Here is a 24,166-nt window from a genome sequence, read left to right on the forward strand (position 1 = left end):
TCAATGGGAATTTCCCCTCCATTCTGCAAGTTGGTGATCATAGGCTTACAGCGTTGTTTCTTCCTTCTGAGGGAGAGGCGTGTTTTAAAACTGGGATCCAGCATCGTGAGGGCAGGCCTTGGAGAAGCAGGAGAACAGAGTTTGAATCTAAATCACTGGCTTACAAATGTGGCTGCCTCAGGATTACCTGAGCGCCTTAAGTAAATATGTAGATGCTCAGGCTGCTACCGTGTTGTTCTCTTTGTTATTAGGTGCCTTGAGTTGGTTCAGACTCACAGCGACCCCACGTGCAACAGAACAAAACACTGCCCGGCCCTACACTATCCTCACCATTGCTGTGTTTGAGCCTATTCCATCTGGTCCAGGGTCTCCCTCTTTTCTGCAGCGCTGCCCTCCACTTTACCAAGCATGAAGTCTTTTTCCAGGAACTGGTCTCTACTGATAACATGTCCAAAGTATGCAAGACTCAGTCTCACCATCCTTGCCTTTAAGCAGCATTCTGGCTGTACTTCTTCCAAGACAGGTTGTTCTTTTGACAGTCCCAGTATTTTCAATAATATTCACCAGAATCATAATTCAAATGCATTAATTCTTCCTTGTTCATATTCCAAATTTCATATGAATATGAGGTGATTGAAATGGGTACAAATATGGATCTCTTCTGCTCAATTGGACAAATAGTTGTCTTCCAAATTGTCTGGGATAGACCAGTGGGTGCTTCCAAAGCTTTATCATCTTGTTGAGGCATTTCAATTTTTATCCCATTGATTCCTGGAACCTTGTTTCTGGCTAATACTTTCAGCTTGAATTTCTTTCTTCAGAACCATTGGTTCTTGCTCATATGCTACTTCTTGAGATGGCTGAATGTTAACTAGTTATGTTAGGTAGTTAGAACAGGGACTAGGGTGTCCACTACGCATGCTCAGAAATCTGAGCTCCCAGCCAGGAAGGGGTGGTACACCTAGGTGGTCGATACACCTGGATTGGGCCCATCTAGGCCAGGTGAATTTAATTCAGCCAATGGGGTCAACCAGTATCGTCAACCACAGCTCCCAGCAGAGGACCTGAAAAGCCAGCATCCAGAGCCTTGTGGCCCCTTCTGCTTCTCAAGCTGCTCCTCAGAGACCACGCAGAGATCTCCTCTGGCCTCAGGAATCCACGTGTGGGTATGAAGTGTCCTGTGTAAAACCTGAAACTTCTATCCTTTATAAAAACTCACTTGGACCACAAACCAGACTTCAGCATGAATTCTTTCTCCTGTGAAGCCAAGGACCAAGGTATTTCTCACACACGAGACATCTATTTTTTTTACAGTGACTCTGTATTCTTTCCCTCTTATCTTGATGTTCCCTACATCAGTCAATATTTTTGCCCATAGAATCTTTCAATAGTGCAACTCAAGGCTTGGGTTTTTTTTCCCAAGTTCTTTCATTTTAAGATAAGCTGAGTGTATTCTTCCTTTTGATTGTCTAACTCTCTTTGTGTGGTAAACTGAGGATTTGGTAGAAAGTATTTGACCTTATTTCTACACTCAGAACCATGGACACAGAAAACTAACCCTATTTCGAGAAAGATCTCCATTGTTCCTAGATGGAAATGTTTTCAAATACACATTCTCGAGCCAAATCATGTGCCCCCCACCCTGCAACAGCCCTCCATTAAGGAGCAGTCTTAAAAGAGCTACCATAATAGACCAATTATTTCTGTGCCTGGCTACTTCACTCTGCCTGAGGGTTATCTGTGGATACGAGCAATCAGCTTCTATAGCCAAACCACCATAGCAAATCCCTGGGGAGAACTTGGGCACTTCAAGGTCAACTAGAACTAGGTCTAGACAATGAATCGCCTGATTGCTGCGTTATTATGTTACCCACTTATGATATTACCCATTGACTATGTATATGTTAGCTGTATGATGTGCATACCTATGAAAGATCTGTTAAGCCCCATTATATATACCCATTGGAAAACACGTTCACTCTCTCAGTCCTGAAATGAGACAAGGAGCCCCTGTGTCCCATTGTCTGTCTGTCTGACTTCTGTCTGTCTTTAATATTTTCCACAATAGCAAAGCCACTCCTGAGGACATGTTTAAGTGTTGGGGTCTCCCAATAACCCCACACATTGCACATTTCATTATAATATTTTACTTTGACTTCTTGAGCTGCCCTTTGATATTGTGTTCAGCTCATTGACTTCATCATTGCCCCCATGGTCTTTAACAACTCTACAATTAAGAGTTAGTTTCAAAGTCTTTCCTGACATCCAATTTGATGTTGTAGTTCCTTTGTCTGTTTTAACAAACTTTTGCTCTTTTGATGAATGTTTTTGCTGTCATTCTACAGCTCATCCGTTCTTCTTCATTCGTGTCCAGACATTAGATCTGTCCATGAGATGTTCTCAAAATTCAGGTAGGATATAATTAGGTCATGCTTTGACTCTCGTGGACTTGTTTTCATTTCTTTCAGCTTCAATCTGAACTTACATATGAGCAATTGATGGTCTGTTCCACAGTCAGCCCTTTGCCTGGTTTTCGCTGTTGACACTGAGCTTCTCCATTGTCTCTTCCCACAGATGTAGTCAATTTGATTTCTGTGCATTCTGTCTAGGGGAGTCCATGGGCATGGTCACCATTTGTGTTGTTGAAAATAATCTATTTGCTATGATCAAATTATTGATCTAGCCAAAATCCATCTTGTGATCTCTAGCTTCATTTCTATAACCAAGACTTACTGCTCCTGCTTGCTTTGCAACTTCTGCCTCAAAATCCCCAAGGTTCCAACTGAAGACATTGGTACACTTTGTCAGTTTATCACTAGCTTTGGTGGCTTATGCAGAAATGTGAATAATGGTTGTATTGATTGTACTTCCTCGAATAAGGATCGATGTAATCCTATCACAGACTGCATTGTACATCAAGATAGATCTTTGAGGATGGATGCAATACCACCCCTCTTGATTGGGTCATTCCCAGCATAGCAAACCATACGATTTTCTGATTTAAACACCGTTCACTTTGGGTGACCAGTGACAGTGCTTCCAGAATCACAGCAGCACACAAGCCACCGCACTAGGACAAACTGACAGACAATTGGTGGTGTTAATAACTCCTAAAGTTACATACCCAACTCTGATGACCTCCTTGGAATTCTTTCTGTTTGCCACTTCCAGTGGATGCCTCATGTAGATATCAAATGCAAAACGTTCAAAACAACACCCTTTTGTGTTCCACTGCCTTCCCCATCTCTGTCTTCCCGTCCCTGTACTTGACAATTCCGTTCTCCCAGTTCCCCAGATAAAACCCATGTAGATATCCCATCATTAATTCCTCTCACACACACTGTGCATCTAAGCTTTTCAGTAAACCCTGTCAGCTCTATTTTTAAACTATGTCCAGAATCTAGCACTCTTGTCAATGCAAAAACTGACACTCTCGCCCAGCGTATCTTAGTGGAGGTGATTTTTTGGCAAAGTAGGCAATCATTTTTGTCCCGACTAGGGTGAGCAAGTTTTTCTGGGATCTAGTAGGCAGAGACCAAGGATGCTGATAAACAATCTACAATATACAGGATAGCCCTATTCAAGTGTGTTAGTCCAGGTAGACTAGAGAAACAAATCCAGGGAGTCTCTTATGTGTATAAGAAAGAGCTTTATATAAAAAAAAGCGATTGTATATTGAGAAAAAATCCCAGCCCAGTCCAGATCAAGTCCAGAAGTCCGATATTAGCCCATGTATCCAATACCAATCTGCAAATTCCTCTTCAGATTCACAAAACACATGCAACGGCACCGAATGCAAGAAATTACAGGCCAGTGGGTGGAAAGTCTTGTGGATCCAGTGGTAGAAGAAGCATCTCAACACTGGCAGGGTCTCCATGTGGCTCCTCCAACTCCAGGGCACTAGCGTAGCTCCAGTGTCTTCTCAATAGAAATGTCTCACAGGGAGTGAGTGTGTGTCCTGCCTCCAGTGAGCTATTTATCACCTTAGCGCCTCCAAATGAGGTCATCAAGCTGCGACCTGATTGACAGGCTAAACTGCATCCCTGCACTCTTTAAGTCTCAAGTTGACAATAGATTACGTAACTACCACAACAACAAATGATTATATAGCTCTGTGTGTCCAGAGTGCCGACGTTGAGGAAACTTGCCCGAACCCTAATCCCCATCCTCTCTCCTCTGGGCCATGCATGGGACTTTCTATTTCTGTAAGAGTTACAGACTCTGAAACCCACAGGGACAGTTCTATCCTGTCCCCTAGGGCCTCTTTGAGTCGTCCTTGACTGGATGGCAGTGCGTGTTTTGGTTCCTGCTCCAGGTTCCTGGAGAACCGTAGAGTCTTTCAAGCATGATTCCATTTCATCTTACAACTACACTGTAGCCATGTCTGCAAGGAGCCGTGGTGGCTCAGTGGTTAGGTGCTAGACAGCTAACCAGAAAGTCGGTAGTAGAACCGACCAGCTACTCCATGGGAGAAAGCTGTGTTCGTCTGCTTCTGTAAGATTGCGGCCTTGGACACCCTATGGGAGCGCTCGCCTTCCCTGTGGGGTCACTGTGAGTCGGAGTGGGTGCCTTGGCCACAGGGCTGTCTTTTTAGCCGTGTCAGTGGGGAAGCCTTTGTTTCCTGGCTTACACGAGGAGAGGACTTTTATCTCTGTCACCACGGGGTTCAGTTTCCCAGAGCAAATGGAGAACTGCCCCCAAAAGAAGTTTAATCCTTTTTTATGCACAGACAGCTGTGACGCTCTGAAAGAGATTCTCCATCTTCTAATCAGCAAGGTGTCAACGTGTGCTGAGACGTACTTTTATAAATATCGTAACTTATAAACTTGGTTAGTTTCTAATCCCCGGATATACAAAGATTAATTGGTCTCTGCAGTTTTCCTCCTTTGTGGAAACTGACAACAAGAATTTCCAGCACGGGAAATCAGTTTCTCAAGGGCTGGCTTTCAGAAGTGGAGCACTAGGCCTTTCCTCAGAAGAGATCTTCAGGTTAGCAACTGACCACTTAGCCATTTTTACCACCCAGGGATGCCTCAGTGGGACTTGGTGACACTTTAAAACTCGATGCTGTGGGATGAGCCCTCTACTAAGATGTGTGACCTTCTAGATTGCTTCATCCAGGGCAACCCAAACCAACCAATGCTGCTAAGCCAAGTGTAACTCATAAAGACTCTGTAGGACAGAGTAGAAGTGCTCCCTAGAGTCCTGACACCATAAAGATCAGGCGGCCTCTACGGATGGCAGTCAAAGCCCGAAATCCACGTGCAGAGTCCCCACAGGGATGAAGTCCCCGTGAAATTCCCTCAGACAGGGATGTGAAATTCCCTCCATTGGACAGGGATGTGAACAGTCTTGTTCACGAAACCAAGTCAAAACTAAAGTCACCACCATAGAGTCGATGCCAACCCATAGCCACTCTACCAGACAGAGCAGAACTGCCCCGTGAGCTTCCAAGGCTGTCACTGTTTACGGGAGTAGAAAGCCACGTCGTGGAGCGGCTGGTGGTTTTGAACTGCTGACCTTAGCGTTAGCAGCCCAACTCATCACCATTGTACCACAGGGTGAATTGCAAATGGACTGAAACTACAGATCCAGTTGGCTTTAAATTTAACATCATACTGTTTATTTTCCCTATGATGCATTTGTAACTTGTCCTAGTTTTTATGACTTTCTTTTAGTATGAGAGTTCTCTGTTTTATTTTATGGTTCTTTTTCTTTTTCCTTCTATTGTATGATTTTCTTTATCTGAAATCCAGGATTGGTCAACCTACAGAGACAGCAACTAGATCCTTGGCTCCTTGGGTCGCGGCAGGAGATGCTAATAACAATGGATGCAAGAAGGAAGGAAATATTCCAAAAGAGATCGTGGCGCTGACTGCCCAGTTCATTCTGGTGTGTTTGAACCATTGATTGGCATGATAAATGAATTATATGCCAAAGAAACAATAAAAAAGATAAAAAATGAGACAGCTTCATCTATCTACCTCAGAAAGACTGGTGAATTCTAGCCCGGAGAATTCCCACCACGGCTCACTTTCTCAAGCGCAGTTCCTCTAACACCTGCCCAGAGTTCCAGATGTGCTGGCTAGTTTGTCCCTGCCCCACACTCTGAGAGAAGGCAGCCCTGCCTGCTCTCTTGCTCTTGGACTTGGGCGGGAGACTGGGCTGATGAAGCCGGGGAATGGAATCCACCGGCGAGGCTGTGTAGGAAAGCAGCCTTGTGCTGCTTCTTGCTGTCGGCCGGGTCTGGAGGTTGGGGCCTCGTTTGCAGGAAACACTCGTTGGGGTTGCAGGCTGCCTGTGTCAGCATTTGCTGCTCTTCACCAAAGGGAGTGGGAAGTGATCCTCTGTTTATCCCCTAACTCTGCTCCTGGGCTGAGGAATTCACTCTGACTCCTGACCTTTAGGGCTTGCCTGGTAAGATCTTGATTACTCAGACCCAGAACTTGGCGATGGAAACTTTGCCTGATGGGAAATTCCTCATCTCACTATCAGAGCTTTGTGTTGCAGGCTCATAAACATGAGTGATTTTCCCCCTCTCTCCCTTTTTACTTTCTGCTGACTTTTCAAGCTTTCAGGTTGGTTTTGCCAATTCCTGGCATGGGCATGGTGGATTGTAGGTGGGCAGGAAAGAACTGGAGAACCTGCCCTTGGAAAAGCAGCATGCTCTTCCCTTGGGTGCAGGGGTGCTGAGAGTGTGGTAATAGATAGGTAAGAAACCATTTACCATCTCAAACTTCTTCACAGGTACACTCCAGTGATATTAATTAGCTCTGTCATATTCAGCTAGCGTGATTATTCATTTCCAGGTTTTCCCCCGAGTGCCCACTAATGAACATCTCTTCACAATTATCTCATAGGCATTTCACGTAAGTAGAAGCACAATATGTGCCCTTCTTGTTAGGTGGCTTGGGTCAGCTCTGACTCATAGCTGTCCTTTGTCCTGACAGGTGTTCATCATCATTTAGTGCACCTTGCTGCCCCTGTTCAGGTGTCTCAGTTCATCATGGCAGCCACGGGGTCAACCCATCTTGTCAAGGGCCTTCTCTGCCCCTCTGGTTTGCCAAGAATCACATCCTTCTCCAGGGACTGGACTCTCCTGACAACATGTCCAAAGCACAAGAAGCAACATCCTGCTGTCCTTGCCTCTAAGGAGCACTCTGGCCGTACTTCTTCCGAGACAGATCTGTTGTTCCTTTGGCAGTCCCTGGTACTGTCAACAGTCTTCACCAGCACCATCATTCCAATGCATCAGTGCTTCTTCCCCCTTCCATATTCCATGTCGGACGTTCACATGCATACGAGGCGATTGAAAATACCATGGCTTGGGTCACGTACACCTTAGTCCTCAAAGTAACGCTTTACAACACTGCATTGTCCTTCCAGGACTGATTTATTTCACTTAGCATGGTTCTATGTCTCACACATGTGGTAGCACACATCAGGACTTCATTTCTCTTGACTTGTTGTTGTCGTAAGCCACCATCAAATCCGTTCCAGCTCGCAGTAGCTGCAAGTATAAAAGAACATGAAACAGTGCCGAGTCCTGCACCATCCCCACAATGGTGCTGATGCTCGCACACATTGTGGCTGCGACTAGGTCAATCTCTCCTTTGTCTCTCCTTTACCAAGCCAGGTGTCCTTTCTCAGGGATGGGTCGCTCCTGTATCATGTCCAAAGTATGTGAGATGAAGTCTCACGACTCTCAGTTCGAAGGAGCATGCTGGCTGTACTTCTTTGGATGGCTGAGTAGTCAATCGCCCTAGAGTATGCACATGAACCCGTAGGTATAGACCACATTTTACTTGTCCACTCGGTCGTGGATGGACATTTAGACTGCTTCTACCTCTTGGCTATGATGAATGCAGTGACAATAGACATGGCTGTGCCATAGGGTAGTTTTGTTTAACTTTATGAGGAAATGCTAAAGCCCTTTCTACAATGGCGACAGCATTTTGCATTCCCGCCACCGATTTCTCTGCAGCCTCATAAACACCTGTGGTTGTCTGTTTTTAAAATCATAGCCAGTTTGGTTCCATCCAGGGGTCCAAGGATAGTTCAGGAAAAGGAATAAAGAATGATCCTCGGTGACCATGGGGGGAGAGGCCAGATGTATTCTGTGTTTTACAAGGTAAATGGATTGGTTACACATGCAACACTGGGATATTACTCCTTTTGTATGTGCATGTCTCCCACAGAGACTCTGTTTTGAATTTCATTTCTGTTTCCATCACAGAGACTGATAACTAGGTATCCAGAGTCTCCCCCTAAACATTCACGGATTAATATTTCTTCTATTTTTCATCAAGCATAAACCATATGTGTAAGGAGCTTAGAGACCAGAATTCAAAAAAATCTAACCCTTTTTAAAATGCCTCCATTGACTAAAAAATATTAATGAGAGCCTTTGAAAAACTGATAAAGTGGGAATCCTGTTTGACATGTCCTAAGGTTGAAAGAGCAACAACAACACTGACTTCTGTGGTTGTTGGAGGTGATTTTCAGTATAAAACAATGGATTTACTGTGAACCAGGTAAACTATACAAGAGAGATAGAGCCAGCTCTGTGGGTACTTTGTATGTTCTTCATCCACAGCAATTTCACTAGTTTGGGAATCAAGACGCCTCACACTGTGAGGGTAGTGAGGGTTGGCCCAGGTGAGTTTTGTTGGGAAACTTTACCCCATCCATTTGATTACCTGGATCTTGTCCCCTAAGGCTTCTTTTGGTTCTTAAAACTCAAAGAACATTTTACAAGAATGCAATCCGAGTCCCTGGTGGCTGCCCAAACATTTTTGATGTGGTATAAATCAAAGAGTGGAGAATTTGTCAGGGATGGGTTAGAGATGGGAACACCACAGTAAGAAATGTATTGACATAGATGGAGGAATTGGTGAAAAACAATAGCTTCTCATTTTGATTTTTTTTGTTGATCCTCGTGCGTGTGTGTGGGGGGAGGGGTGGCTGCTAACTGAAAGATTGGTGTTTCCTCCGGATAGGGCAAGATATGACAAAATAGCAATGTATAAAATACCAAGGGCACATGAGGGTGGGGGGAGTGGGAAGGGGGGGGAAGAGGACCTGATGCAAAGGGCTTAAGTGGAGAGCAAATGCTTTGAGAATGATTGGGGCAGGGAATGTGCGGATGTGCTTTATACCATTGATGTATGTATATGTATGGATTGTGATAAGAGTTGTATGAGCCCCTAATAAAATGTAAAAAAAGAAAAGAAGAGAAAAAAAAGAAAATGATTAGGGAAAAGAATGTACAGATGTGCTTTATACAATTGATGTATGTACATGTATGGATTGTGATAAGAGTTGTATGAGCCCCAATAAAATGTTAAAAAAAAAAAAGATTGGTGTTTCAAATCTGCCCTATGTATCCACAGGAGAGAGACTTGCTCCTCTGAAGATTACAGTGCAGAAAATGTTATGGGATAATTCTCCTCTGTCACATGGATTGCTTTGAGCAAAATCAGTTCAACAACACCTAATAAAAACATACAATACAGAAAAAATCCCAAACTTTCAAATTAAGCAGATACAGGAAAACTTCGCCCACAATTCTCCAAACACATGTGTTGTATAGACAAACGCTGTTCTGGACTTCCATGACTGAGAAGATGGGTTCAATTCCTATTCCAGCTTACTGACTAAAAGCCCTGGACATTACACAGACCCCAACATGAAGAGGCCACGAGTGAAGACTCAGAGAGAAGGCAGCGCAGCTAGAAACCTCATGAGAAACGACGCTCTGCTGACAGCCTTGGGTGTGGCTTGGTTTTGCTTCATCTTTTCCAGACTGGGAGCAACTCAGAAACTTCAACAGACACAGACAAAGCATCCCAACAAAAGCTTCCGCGGAGGTCAAAGGACAAGTCAGGGGACAGTCTAATGACTGTTTAACCAAGGATCTCCTCAACTATACAAAGGGGTTCACTATTGTTACAGGCAATAACCTGGTTAAATCTGTGAAGAATCAGGCTGAGAGGGAGGGGGGGGGGCTCTCTAAAAGTTGAATGCCATATGATTCCACTCATATAGCATTCTTGGAATAAATGCGCTGTAAATGTGGAGAACAGATGAGTGGCTGCCTGGGGCTAAGGAGGGGGTGTCAAAAAGTGTAAAGCGTTAAAAAGCTAAGCTGTTACTTTGAAGACTGAGATGCAGCTGGCCTAACCCCTCAGTCGCCCCAGACTCGTGCAAATCTGGACAATAAAAAAGGAAGACCAAGGAACTGAGGCACTGTGGTCTGTCAGAGGAAGCACAGTCCAGGTTCCGTGGCACGACTTCATCTCATGTAGGTTGGACGTGTCATCAGGAGGAACCCGTCCCTGCAGCAGGACATCATGCTTGGTCAATTAGAGGGACAGTGAAAAGGGGGGAGACCTTGGGAAAAATGGCTTCAACAAAGAGTTCCAACCTAGCATTCGTGGAGGTGGAGCGGGACCAGGCACTCTTCCCTCTGTTGCAAGGCAGGCATGCAATGAGGTGGAGTTGACGACCCGGCACCAAAGAACAGCAGCGGATTGAAATGTGGAAATGTTCTTTCTTCTTCTTCTTCCTATTTTAAAAATCATTTTATTGGGGGCTCGTACAGCTCTTAGCACAATCCATACATCCATCCATTGTGTCAGACACATTTGTACACTGGTTGTCATCATCATTTTCAAAACATTTGCTTTCAACTTGAGCCCTTGGTATCAGTTCATTTTTCCTCCTCCCCCACCCTTCCTTCCTCCCTCATGAACCCTTGATAATTTACCTCTTTTTTTCATGTCTTACACTGACCACTGTCTCCCTTCACCCATTTTTCTTTTGTCTGACCCCCTGGGAGAGAGTTATATGCAGATCATTGTGATCTGTTCCCCTTTCTTCTCCCTCCACCCCCTTCCCCTTCTTATTGGTTCTGAGGGGCGTTATCTGTCCTGGATTCCCTGTGTGGTGAGCAGTGTACATGCTCTGGTCTAGCCAGATTTGTGAGATAGAATTAGGGTCATGATAGTGGGTGGGGGGAGGGCATTAAAAATAACTAGAGGAAAGTTGTGTGTTTCGCCAGGGCTACACTGCACCCTGACTGGTTCGTCTCTTCCTTGTGAGAAATGTTCTTCTCTTGACTGTACCCATTCCTCAATATCCTGAATGTGATACTATACTGTAATTTTGCCAGTCAACTACGGGAAACTGGATAAACCATTTTGCGTCTGTTCACAGTTGCGTACCAATGGACAATTATAACAAAATAAAAGTTTAGCTTTTGAAAAACCTCTAAGAAAAGCTAAAGAAGAAACCACACCAGTGGCTGTTGCGTCGGAGTCGGACTGAGCACAAGGTTTCGCCTTTCAGAAGTGGTTGTCCGGGCCTTTGTTCTAAGGAGCCCCTGGGTGAAGTCATCTCACCAATCTCAGTTAATATGGAAAAAGGTCACGGCTTGCATAGGAGGGATTCGGTGTGCCAATGTGCCTGAGCTATCATCTTCCCTCCTTGATGTGGCCTGATGTAATCAGCCCTGACTTGATATAAAGAGAATCTGGTGGGTCACAGCCCTGAATAAGACAACACTCCTCTTACTGTTTCTTCCCTCTGGGTCCCGCATCCAGCTCTCACCATCGGAACTCTGGTTCTTAAGAGTCCAGCCAGTGGCCTGCCATATTGCCTGCCAATTACAGGGATGAAAAGAGATTTCTTCACTGATTCAGAGAGAAATGCACTGAATCACTCTCAAGGTGGCTGCCCAAACTGGTCCTTGGTGACACTCCCTGAGAAATCAGAACCCTAAAGCTGCACGGTGCATGAATGTGTCTGTTAACATTGTGCATGATCCTCCCAGTGCAGAAATTCCAACTGAAAAACTAACCAAAAAAATTATCACGTGGGACTAAACCTGTAGTGTCCCAGCAACCGCAAACCCAAAAACCACCTCACCGAAATGCTATGATAACTCTCTGGGCTCCGAGCAGAATATCTCTATTACAGAACTCAGAATGGGGTACCAGCTAAACTCTAGTTGTCCAGAAGAAACAGACTCCAATTTTCAATGTTCAGGAAATCTTGGAGTGGGGAGGGAGCGGGAAATGATTGCCATCAAAGAAAGTGCAACTCATAGATCCTATAATAGGACAGAGTGGAATTGCCCTAAAGGGTTTCTGTCCTGAGGAGGACTATGCAATGTTACCTCTATCCCTGGACGTGGGGTGCGGCCCAGAGTGAGTACATTGTAAGTGTCCAGTCCTGTGAGGTTGAGCATGCGTGGAAGGAAAAGTGAGTACGCTCGAGTTCTGAAGTCAGACGTGTCAGCAGAAGTCAGATCCAAAGGCGCCGGCCATCCCTTCACCTGGAACTACTCTACGCTGAATCTGTCCACTGACGACACTTCCGTAAATCAACCGGAGGCCAGCCAGGCTGTGCACAGAAAGTTGATTAGCTCATTTGGATTCCGGTGTCTTTTTACAATCATCCACCAACTGCCCCATGATGTGCGCAAGGCTCCAAAAGAGTCCCAATGGATTGTTTCTTCTGGCCTCATGATTCCGTGATTTCAGTCTAAACACTCTCCATCGTTTTGGCCACATGGAAGTCCATTTGTGGATCCGTGTTTCGTTGTGCTGTCCTCAGCGCGAATCTAATATCTGTATCTGTAAACGCCTACATAGTGGTCCTCCATGGTTCGGGCAACCTTTTGATAGAGATATAAATCCCCAGGATTCTATTTCCAAACCTAGGATAACTCTAAAGAGTATGCAATTTCCCCCAGAAAGCACAAGATCAAAGCCCCAGAAACCAAGCCTGTTGACCCCAGTTGACTCTGACCCCCTGAGATCTACAGAAGTCGACAGAGCAGAACTGCCCCTCTGCCCCACCCCCATCCCCCGTAGGGCTTCCAGGACTGGAAATCTTTACCAAAGCTGGCTGCTACATCATCTTTCTCCTGGTGTCCCACAGGAGCATCTGGGTGTTTGAACCATTGATTTTTCTGGTTAGCTGCTGAAATGTTAGCCGGGACCCCTTGCAACACCACACAAGGCTGTCCAGTCTATTCTGATTCACAGCAACCTTATAGCAAAACCCAAACCAAACTCCCAGCCATCGAGTCAGAGTCCATGCTAACTCATAGTGACCTGAGGATAGGGTGGAACTGCCTCTGTGAGTTTCCAAGACTGTAAATCTTTACAGGAGTAGAAGCCCCAGCTTTCCCCAGAGGAACGGCGAATGGTTTCGAATTGCTGACCGGGTGGCTAGAAGCCCAACATGTAACCTCTCTGCCCCCGGGCTCAGGGCAGAGTAAAACTGCCCCTAGAGCATTTCCATAGCTGTACATCTTGATGAAGCAAACCATCTTATCGCTCCCATTCAGAGTGGACTTGGCCTCTAGATTAGCCATGCCATGCACAACCCATTACACCACACTGCCTTCCCAAGATCAAAGCAGGGAGCCATTTTGATCAGTGCTTCTCAATTCTGGCTACACATTAAAATCACCAGGGAAGAAACAATATTTGAAATCAATACAACCAATGAATGCCCACTCACTCAAACCTTGACTGCACATTAGAGTCTCCCGTGGAACATGGAAACATACTGAAGCCCAGGTTCCAACTTCAGCCCATTTAAATCAGAACATCTGAGAATCAGGACATGGTCCTTCTTGAAAGCTTCCCAGACAATTCCTGTTTCGCCAAGACATGGATACCCTTCGACCAGTGCTTGTCAAACGTTGCTGGGCAGCACAGTCTTTTGGAGAGCCTGGAAAAGCACAGGTTCCCGCCCACCGCCCACCCTCAGAGATTCTGATCCATGACATCTGGAGTGTAGGCACTCATTGCCTTTCTAGCAAGCTCCCAGGCAACGTGCAGGATGCAAATCCACAGCGTCCCCTGGGAGCAGCCCGTAGACTTGTACACATACGAGTGTCACTGCTTTTTTCTCTAGGAAATCCTGCCTTATGCACCATCTCACCAGGGGAAAGTCAGACACAGGTGTGAGCGAGCAGATTGATAGAAAAAGGCAGAGCTAGGCATTTCTTTTATTACATAACTGGAACCATCCAAAGTATCCTTAAAGTGGTGGAAGGGGGTGAACTCTTTTGGGTATTTTAAATGCTGTGGAAACTTTTACACATTTTCCCACCAGATTCCAGCAAAACCAGACAATTCAGATACAGGATTAACAGAGTCAGATATTATAAATGATAGAAATTCTCAGCAAAGTGAGCGCCATGCTGGTAGGATTTCGAACCCATGCTTTGTAGGCATGTCAGCACCACCTGTGGTTTTGCCCAGCACACCAGCCCTGGCCTGGGCGCCATGGCCAACATGCTGGCTCCACCACAGCCAGTCCTCCAGCAACAGTCACTCCCAGAGCACACACGGTCGGGGGTGGCAGCCGCCTCCTCCTCAGACGTGAGAAAACCACTCAGAAACATCAGCAAGATCCCTGAATTGTCCCTGCTATTGCCACTGATACTGTGGGAAGTACGAAGGTCCAAATGGGCTGACCGAATGAACACCTTTTTAAAGATAGAGTTTGAAAAACAAACGGAGTCAAATTTGGTGATGTAGCATGTCACAGAGCAGCTCGGGCTCAAACAAGCCTCCCTTCTCATTTGTTTGAAAAAGGAGACCGTGCACACTGTGTCTAGGTCCAGTGTTGTCGTGGCTGGGTGCCGTCTAACCTGCAGGGCTCATCTTCCAACACTGCATCAGTCAATGTTCTCCTGTGACTCCTAAGGCCTTCAGGGGCTAACCCCTTAGATATGAACCCCATCTGTACTAGTCTGGAAGTGGCGCTGAAACGAGACCACCATGGGTTACCCTGCTGGACTGTTAGATATTAGTGTCCTTCCTTCCAGCATCACAGTAATGCATACCCATCACCGTAAGACAAACTGGCAGACAGACAGTGACATGGAAGCATACAAATAATTGGAGCCAAGTTTGTTTGAGGTCTACTGTTTACGTAATACTTTTCTAAGACTTCGCTTTACAGCAGTTCATTTACTCTGCATAACACTCTATGACAGGACGTGACATTCCAATTCCCTTCTGCCCCTGCCGTAAAGGCCAGGTAGTAAATATTTTAGGTGTTTCAGGCCAAAGAGTGCCTGTCTCAATTAGTCTTCTTATTGTTATGAATCAAAAGCAGCCACAGACAGCATGTAAACATACAGGCTTGTCTTGTTTTAATGAAACTTTATTTATAAAAACACAAGATGGGCCAGAGTGAACCTTTTGGCCTCATTTTGCTAGCTGCTGCTCCCGAAAATGAGTACTGCCCTTTCACAGGTGAGGAAACTGAGGCACAAAGCCCAAGACCCCATTTGCACTTTGATGACAGTATCTGTAGAGTTCACCATCCCATTGTAATCGCTACTACTCTCTTCACCCGTGAGACTTGCACGCACTCCAAAGCCAGCTCTTTCGAATCCCAAAGACACAGGCCCCTCACTCAGTCGACAACCTCCCGCCTCACCTCTGAGCTCAAACACCCTCTTCGTTGCTCAGAGGGTCCTGGCTGCGGTTCTCTTTTCCTCCTTGGAACCCTCGGTCCACTTATTTCAACGCCTCCCAGAATTATTGATTGGACATTGCCCTTTGTTTAGTATGCTCTCTCTCCCCAAGCCCTAGGAGGCCCGAATCTGGTATCTCACAGGTGCTCCCTGCACCTGTGTTCATGGGCCAATGAACACAACTACAGCTGATCAATGGCAAGAACTAAACTCGGGACTGCATCACGACTATTCCCTGCACCTCCCAGCTTGGCTGTTACTTATTGTGTGTATTCTCCCCAAGCCCCTTTGGAAGCCAGCATCTTCCACTTCACTGTTGGTCCGTTCACAGGTGCTAGTATGTCCGTGAATCTGTTTGCAGTGGGCGCCCCAGATGATTCAGTAGCCCCTGGGAACAGCAAGGGAAGGTGAACTCACCAGTCCGTGGCAGGCACTGAGAGCTGCTGTCCCGATTCTGGAACCCTGCTGCAGAACGGTGCCCCTGAGATGGCAGCGGGGTCCGGAGGAAGCTGCCATCTTAACCTGGGAGAGATTTCCGTACCGCCGCTCCACGATGTAGTCATTGGAGAGAAATTCCCGATGGGTGGTCAAGTTCAAGAAGAGGTCCTTCTCCTCAAGGGAAATCCTGTAGTATACTGGCTCATTTGGGCCATCCAAATCTCTCTTCTGCCTGCTGCTGGGGATGGGACGGTGCAAGCCATAGGATAAGAAATGCCCACTCGCATCCACGCGGACAGGCCCCACCACGTGGTACTCTGGCAGGGCCTGCATAAAATGTTCTGAAAGTGAAGAAGACACGGAGTAAAATCAAGAGGGGGTGCTGCCAATTCTGTAACATGGCAGACACATTTGGAATTCAGAATTTCATTTGGAAATTCCATTTGGAATTTCAAGTCTCACTTGTTGGTTGCAAAATCCCCATATATAAAGGCCCTTCCCATGTGCAAACCTCACTCACTCACTCACTCACTCAATGGGCATCAAGCTGCTACCATCAAATAGCCATCCTACAGGACAGGGTAGAACTGCCCCTGTGAGTTTCTGAGGTTGTATCTGTTTATAGGCATAGAAAGTCCCATCTTCTCCTGCTGAGTGACTGGTGGTTTTGAACTGCAGGCCTTGTGGATCACAGTCCAAATTGTAACCATTAGACCCCCAGGGCTCCTTTCATGCAAATCTGATCCACAGTAAATTTCCGGAACAACTCCTTTCATGCAAATCTGATCCACAGTAAATTTCTGCATGAACACCATGCAGCACCTGAGCCACACTACAGCATCACCTTGAGAGCAGAGATGCTACCACAGATACATTAAGGCAGTAGTTCATTCCTAAGGAATACTATCCGGAAAAGGTCAAGGTCAACCTTATTAGCAGAACCATTTAATGTCCAGAGGTCTTTAATAGAAATCAGCAGAGATTCACTCTGTGTTCCAAGGAGCTTGAATGTTTCAGGCACTTCTCATTAAGTCAGGTGAGATTTAAAAACAAAAACCCAGCAAACACCATCATGCGCCCATGTGACAAACCTCACAGCAATTACTGTGCATTAACTGTTCTGTAATGTAGCAAAAGTGCCTAGAAGAACTTGGTTTTTTTCCCCTCTACAAAATGCACAAAATAAAATTCTTAGTAACATTAAGATGATCTGAGCCATGGGGACAAAACACGAAAATAGCCATTCCAAAAGTACTTGCTCCATCCACACACGAGCATTTATGCCTTTTGGTTCACCCACATCTAAATCCCCAGGTGACCCCCCTCATTTTGGATGTTTGTGAGGAACAAGGCATCTAACTCACAGGGAGCTAGTCATCATTTTGGGTTACAGGCGATTTTCAATAAACCACTGACCACTTAGAAATCCCTGAGCGGTGCTAACGCTTAAGTTTTCAACTACCACCCAAAAGATTGGTGGTTCCAACCCTGCCAGAGGGACCTCAGAAGAAAGGACAGGCCATTTGTCGCCCAAAGGTCATGACATTGAAAACCGTATGGAGCACGTGTACTCTGCCATTTAGCCTGTTCCAACCACAGCAACACTACCGAGTAGAACTACTTCCAAGGGTTTTCAGGACCAACCTTGAGCCAACTCCTACTTGCAAGAAGTTTTTTTCTTTTTTAATCAGAAGCACCTTCACTTTCTGCACAGGTAGCTTGTAAATCATCCTGCACTAAACCCCAAACCAAAGCAAACCAGTTCCAGCCCCTTGCTCCCATAGAGAGGCTGGTGGTTTTGAACCACGAACCTTGTGGTTAGCAACCCAACACTTATCCATCACCATGGCTCCTTCCCTTGCACACACACACACACACACACACACACACACACACACAAACTCAAGAGACTCACTGCCATTAAGCTGATTCTGATTCCTGGAGGCCATACAGGGCAGAATAGACCTGCCCCTACAGATTTCTGAGGCAGTAAATCTTTGGGAGGAGGGGTCAGGAAATCTCCTCTTTCTCCTTCAGGTGGTAGTTTCAATGTGCTGATGAGGTGATCAGCTGCCCGTCTTGGGACCCACGCAGCCTCAAGGCCCCTCTTTGCACCAAAACAAGGCTTAAAACAAAGCCATGTGCACTCGTTCCAGCTTGCACAGAAAGTTGTAAAGGCACCGTCAGGAGCAGGATTTGGTCATTACTCAGGGACTGCCTGTATCTACTTTAGAGCCCCACTCAAATCGTCCCTCTTTGTTCCTCTGCTATTTCTGGTTCCGTTTGCTCTCCTTCCTCAGAATTTTCAGTTCCCCTACCAGAATTCCCTGATTTTATGGTACCTTTTGTTAATTAAGGATACTAGTTGGCATAGTGGGGTACGAGTTAGGCGGCTAACTCTAAGGTTGGCTGTTTGAAACCACCAGCTGCTCTGAGAAATAGGGGTTTTTCCACTCCCATAAAGAGTTCAAGGCTAAGAACCCCATAGGGGCCATTATAGTTCTTGTGCGTAACAATTGACTAGGTGGCAGTCAGCTTTATTTTGTTTTTATTGATTACATTCCTTGTCCCTGTGTCAGCCTGGTAGACCGAAGAAACAGATCTAGGGAGATACTCGCACGTGTATAAGAACTTTATATATATATAAAGATCAATTGAATATTGAGAACACACCCAGCCCAGTCCAGATCAAGTCCATAGTCCAATATTAGCCCATATGTCCAACACCAGTCTGTAAATTCCTCTTCAGACTCACTCAACACGTGCAATGACCCCCAATCACAGGCTCATGAGCGAAAAGTTGTGCATCCAGTGGCAGTAGTGGCGCCTCAGCGCTGGCAGGGTCTCCACGTGGCTCCTCCAGCTCAGGACACTAGCATAGTTCCACGCGGCTTGTCAGCTGCAGTGTCTCCCAGGGAGTGAGCCAGAGAGAGTGCATCTCCCGCCTCCAAGAAGGAAATACAGGAGTTCCCAGAATCCTCAGGAGAAGGCCATGCCCACACAGAGGCCTCATTGTCTATGACCTGATTGACAGCCTAGACTGCACCCTTCACTCTGAATCCTCAAATTGACACCAGATTATGTAACTACCACACTCCCCAACCCCTCTGGAGGGCCAGAACCATGTATACATGTGTTCATGTATCAGTGAGAGAGGAAGCATTCTTGCCCTGCTGAAGCAAGCCCAGATTTGATTGTCAGTCAATAGGCCTCATCTGTGCAGCTACCGCCTCCTGCCAGGGAGGCGGGCTTCTGAAGAGCTGCTAGACCAGTGGTTCTCAACCTTCCTAATGCTGTGACCCTTCAGTGCAGTTCTACATGTTGTGGTGACCCCCCCCTCCCCGCCCAACCATAAAATTATTTTCGTTGCTGTTTCATCACTGTCATTTTGCTACTGTTATGAATTGGATGACCTCTGTGAAAGGGTCATTTGATTCCCAAAGGGGTCACGACCCACAGCTTGAGAACCGCAGTTCTAGACTAAGCTGGCCTAGGGAAAAAAGGCACATGGATCTACTATAAGCAATCAGGCAATGAACACATTATGGGTCACAACAGTCCAAACTACAACCTATCATAGGGATGAGGGCGGGGGACTGGGTTTCCTTTCGTTTTGTTGGGAAGTGGTAACCAATAGTCAGGAGCCAACAAAATCACCACCATAGATGCGTGAAGAGAGTTGTAGCTGGCCGTTGGAAGAACAGGAGTTGATGGACTTCAATTAGATTTTTGCTCTGCTCTTGTTTCTTCTAGGCAACTGCCTTGAAACATACCCTGTGGGCTCATTCTTTTTTCCCTGAAGCAAAATGCTGAGCAGAACAGAGACTTTGCACTCTAAGGCATTAACAAACTGCCTCGGGTGTCCAAAAACCCTGTCCCCTTGTTACCAACTGCAGCTGTTAGAAATAACGGACCACATAACAACATGAAAAAAAATCTTAAAAGCATAGCTCCATGAAAAATAAGAAACAGCACATGTTAATGCCCAGCCATTTAAAAGTAATGAGAAATACATGCCCACACAAAAACAACTCCGTTTTTCAGAGCACATTAAAACAGAATATACACATGGAGCTCATGAACATAATTTTCGACAAGGAGTAATAGGAATAGAAAGTGAGGGTTGAAATGATAAATAATTGTAAAGGGCTTTTAACAAATTGATGCTATGGTTCCTGGGAGGGGCTGTGGAGTTCGTTCAGACTGAGAATCACCCTGTGGACCACGCCGTGTGGCCCTGCACCATCCTTACAATTGAGGTTGTGTCTGAGCACATCAGTTGCAGCCACCATGCCACTCTGGTCTTGTCAAAGGCCTTCCACTTCTTCCACGCCTCCTCTACTTTACCAAATACAATGGGCTTTCCCGGCAGCAGGTACAAAGTAACACTGTCAAGAACTCTTGTGCAGCAGATCTACCCACCGGCAAGGGTTCTTTTGATCTCTTGGCTGCTGCCTTCATGAGCACTGATGGTGGATCCTAGCAAGGTAAAACCCTTGACAAGTTCAATGGTTTTTTTTCATTTGTCATGATGTTACTGTTGGTCCAGTTGTGAGGATTTTGTTCTTTTGTACATTGAGTTTCAATCCATATTGAAGGCTGTAATCCTTGATCTTCATCAGCAAGTGCTGCAAATTCTCCCGAGTTATGCCATCTGCATTTCACAGGTTGATTAATAAGTCTTTTTCCAATCTTGATGCCACATTCCTCTCAATAGAATCCACCTTCTTTGATTATTGAGTCAATATACAGATTGAATAAATATGGTGAGAAGGTACAACCCTTGCACACATTTTTTCCTGATGTTAAACCATGCAGTATTCTCTTGTTCTCTTTGCACAACGCCTTCCCGATCCATGTACAGTTCTGAATAAGCACAATGCAGCGTTCTGGAATTCCCATTCCTCTATAGGTTATCCACAGTGTATGGCTCACAGGGCCCAATGCTTTTGCACAGTCAATGAAACACAAGAAAGCATGTTTCTGATATCCTCTGCTCTGCATCAAGATCTATCTGATATCAGTCATGATATCCCTTGTTCCATGTCCTCTTCTGAATCCAGCCTGAACCTCTGGCAGCTCCGTGTCAATGTGCTGCTATTACCGTTGTTGGTTGATCTTCAGCAACATTTTACTTACATGTGATATTAATGATATTGTTCCATAATTTTAGTATTCTGAGGAGTCGCCTTTCTTTGGAATGGGTACAAATATGGTTCTCTTCCAGCTAGTTGGTCAAGGAGCTTTCTTCCAAATCTCCTGGCATAAATGACTGAGTGCTTCCAGTACTTCATCAGTTTGCTAAAACATTTTGATCGATATCCCATCAGTTCCTGGAGCCTTGTTCTCAGCTAATACTTTCAGTGCAGCTTGGACTTCTTCCATACATGTTACCCCAGGACATGTGTGAATGTCAAGCATTCTCTTTGGGACATTGATTCCGTGGGGTCTTCCATCCTCCTTTGATGTTTCCTGCTTCATTCAATATTTTGTCCATTGAGTCTTAGGTTATTTCTGTTTGAGCTACACTGAGCGTGCTTGCCCTTTCGGTGTTTCTAACTCTAGGTCTCTGTACATTTCATTGCAATACTTAACGTTGCTTCCTCAAGCTGCACTTTGAAGCTCCTTGACGTTATAACTTCCTCTCTTTTCCGTAGCCATTCCATGATCAAGAGGGAGTTTCCGAGTCTCTTCTGACACTGACTTTGCTCTTTTCTTTTTCTTTTCAATCACCTTTTGCTTTCTTCGTGGATGATGTTCCTGAAGCTGTCCAACATCTCATCAGGCCGTCAGTCATTACTGTTCAATGTTTCAAATCTGTACTTGACATGTTCTCGAAATCCAGGTGGCAGAGCCTCAAAGTTGCGTTCTGGCTCTCATGGGCTTCTTTTTATTTTCTTCAGCTCCAACCTGAACTTACATACGAGCCCTGGCGGGCTTTCCACAGTTGGCACCTGGACTGGTTTTAGATGCTAATGCCGGGCTTCTCCATCAGCTCTTCCCACAGATGTCAATTTGATTTCTGTCCATTCCATATGAAGAAGTTCACGTGCATAGTTATCTTTTGTGTTGTTGAAAAGGGTATTTGTGACGAACAACTCGTTGGTCTTGCGACATTCTATCACGTGGTCTCCAGCTTCATTTCTATCACCAAGCCATAATTTCCAACTAGCATTCCCCCTCAGATTTAAGCTCTCCACAGACACTGACACAAAAGGACAATCCCACTGTAGCATCTGGTTATATCTGCCTGTCTCGGCGTCTTCATCGAAACAGAGAAACAAAGGCCTTTCTAACCGATTATTTTTCTATAAGTAATTGCTGAGCAATTTAAAGGGAACACAAACTAAAGTCAACTTTATTTTACATAAATGAACTCTTATGCCTACTCCTGTTAATGGTTACAGTCTCGGAAACCCAGAGGAGCTCACTGTGAGTTAGCACTAACTCTGTGGCAGTAAGCTTGGAGCTTAGAGCTCGTCCTGGGCAAAAGTTAAAAGCGTTTTCTTTGTTAAACCCCAAATTTGGCTATAAAAATGAGGGGGCTTAAAAAAGTTGGTGGGGGAAAAATGGATTTAAAAGATAATGGAACTTTTCCATGAACTTTTTTAAGCCCCTTTGTAAATTCAGATAGTCATTAAATGGTGGCCAGCAGGTGCACTTTCAAATAACATGATTTGCTTTTCATAGTTTTAAATACACTACTAATGTAGAGTGAGATATCAAAATAATGTACAGCACACTTAACAATTATGACATCATGCACAACAGGGCAGGACACTGCCTAGAGCTGCTCCTTCCATGATTGGTCACAGACTATTGTAATTCAGCGGGTTCTCATTGGCTGATTTTCAAAAGTAGATTTCCAAGCCTTTCTTCCTAGTCTGTCATAGTCTGGAAACTCATTGAAACCTGTCTTCATCATAACAACATGCAAACCACTACTGCAGACAAGTGGTGGCTGCACAAGACGTGGCTATTGTTGTTGTTGTTAGGTGTCCTTGAATCAGGTTCAACTCATAGTGACCCTATATACAACAGAACAAAAACTGCACCATTCTCACCATTGATGTCATGTGTAAGCCCCTCGTTGTAGCCGCTGTGTCAATTCAGTTACCAGTGATTGATGCAAGAAGTGCTTTGTCCAGAAAATGAGCCTGGGATGCTCACCTGGGTTGGTAAGAATTCTGGCACCGAGCAATAATGTCTCCATTTCGCTCCTGAGTGAACTAAAAGGAAGTGTGCTCAGAAAATTCTCTTTTATAAAGCTACATGTTGGGCCTCCACTCAAGTACTCCCTCCATGCAAGAACAATTTGTTCTATTAAACTGACATCCCATGATGCTCACCTTCCTGACACAATCGCTGAAGACAAAGTGGGTACATAAGCAAATGTGAAGAAAGCTGATGGTGCCCGGCTATCAAGAGCTATAGCGTCTGGGGTCTTAAAGGTTTGAAGATAAACAAATGGCCATCTAGCTCAGAAGCAACAAAGCCCACATTAAAGAAGCACACCAGCCTGTGTGGTCACAGGGTGTAGAAAGGATTAGATATCAGGCATCAAAGAACAAAAAAAAATAATATCATTAAGAATGAGGGGGATAAAGAAAACTTAAAAAAAAAAAGAATGAGGGGAAGTGTGGCGTTGGGACCCACAATCCATCTGTAGACAACTGGACATGCCCTTACAGAAGGGTCCCAGAGAGGAGACGAGCCAGTCAGGGTGCAGTATAGCAATGATGAAACATACAACTTTCCTCTAGTTCTTAAATGCTTCCTCCCCCTCCCTCTCACTATCATGATCCCAATTCTACCTTAAAAATCTGGCTAGAACAGAGAATGTTTACTGATACAGATAGGAACTGGAAACACAGGGAATCAAGGACAGATGAACCCCTCAGGACCAGTGGTGAGAGTGGCAATACTGGGAGGGTGGAGGGAAGGTGGGGTAGAAAGGGGGAACAGATTACAAGGATCTACATATAACCCCCTCCCTGGGGGACAGACAATAGAAAAGTGGGTGAAGGTAGATGTCAGAGAGTGTAAGATATGACAAAACAATAATAATTTATAAACTATCAAGGCTTCATGAGAGAAGGGGATGGGGAGAGATGGGGAAAACGAGGAGCTGACACTAAGGGCTCAAATAGAAAGCAAATGTTTTGAGAATGATGATGGCAACAAATGTGATTGACACAATGGATGGATGTACAGATTGGG

At 45.3% G+C, this 24,166-nt stretch overlaps 1 protein-coding gene across 1 annotated transcript in view; it reads right to left on the reverse strand.

Annotated features, from left to right (window-relative positions):
- The window catches only part of ADAMTS12 (ADAM metallopeptidase with thrombospondin type 1 motif 12), a 369,301-nt gene that overhangs the window by 342,103 nt on the left and 3,032 nt on the right, over positions 1-24,166 (reverse strand). Inside the window, exon 2 of the mRNA XM_075540912.1 lies at positions 15,926-16,287. Within this exon, the coding sequence (XP_075397027.1) occupies positions 15,926-16,287 (362 nt within the window). The remainder of the gene's footprint in view (positions 1-15,925; positions 16,288-24,166) is intronic.

This window comes from Tenrec ecaudatus, chromosome 2 (genome assembly GCF_050624435.1).
Source record: "Tenrec ecaudatus isolate mTenEca1 chromosome 2, mTenEca1.hap1, whole genome shotgun sequence".
In the NCBI taxonomy this organism is placed as follows: domain Eukaryota; kingdom Metazoa; phylum Chordata; class Mammalia; order Afrosoricida; family Tenrecidae; genus Tenrec; species Tenrec ecaudatus.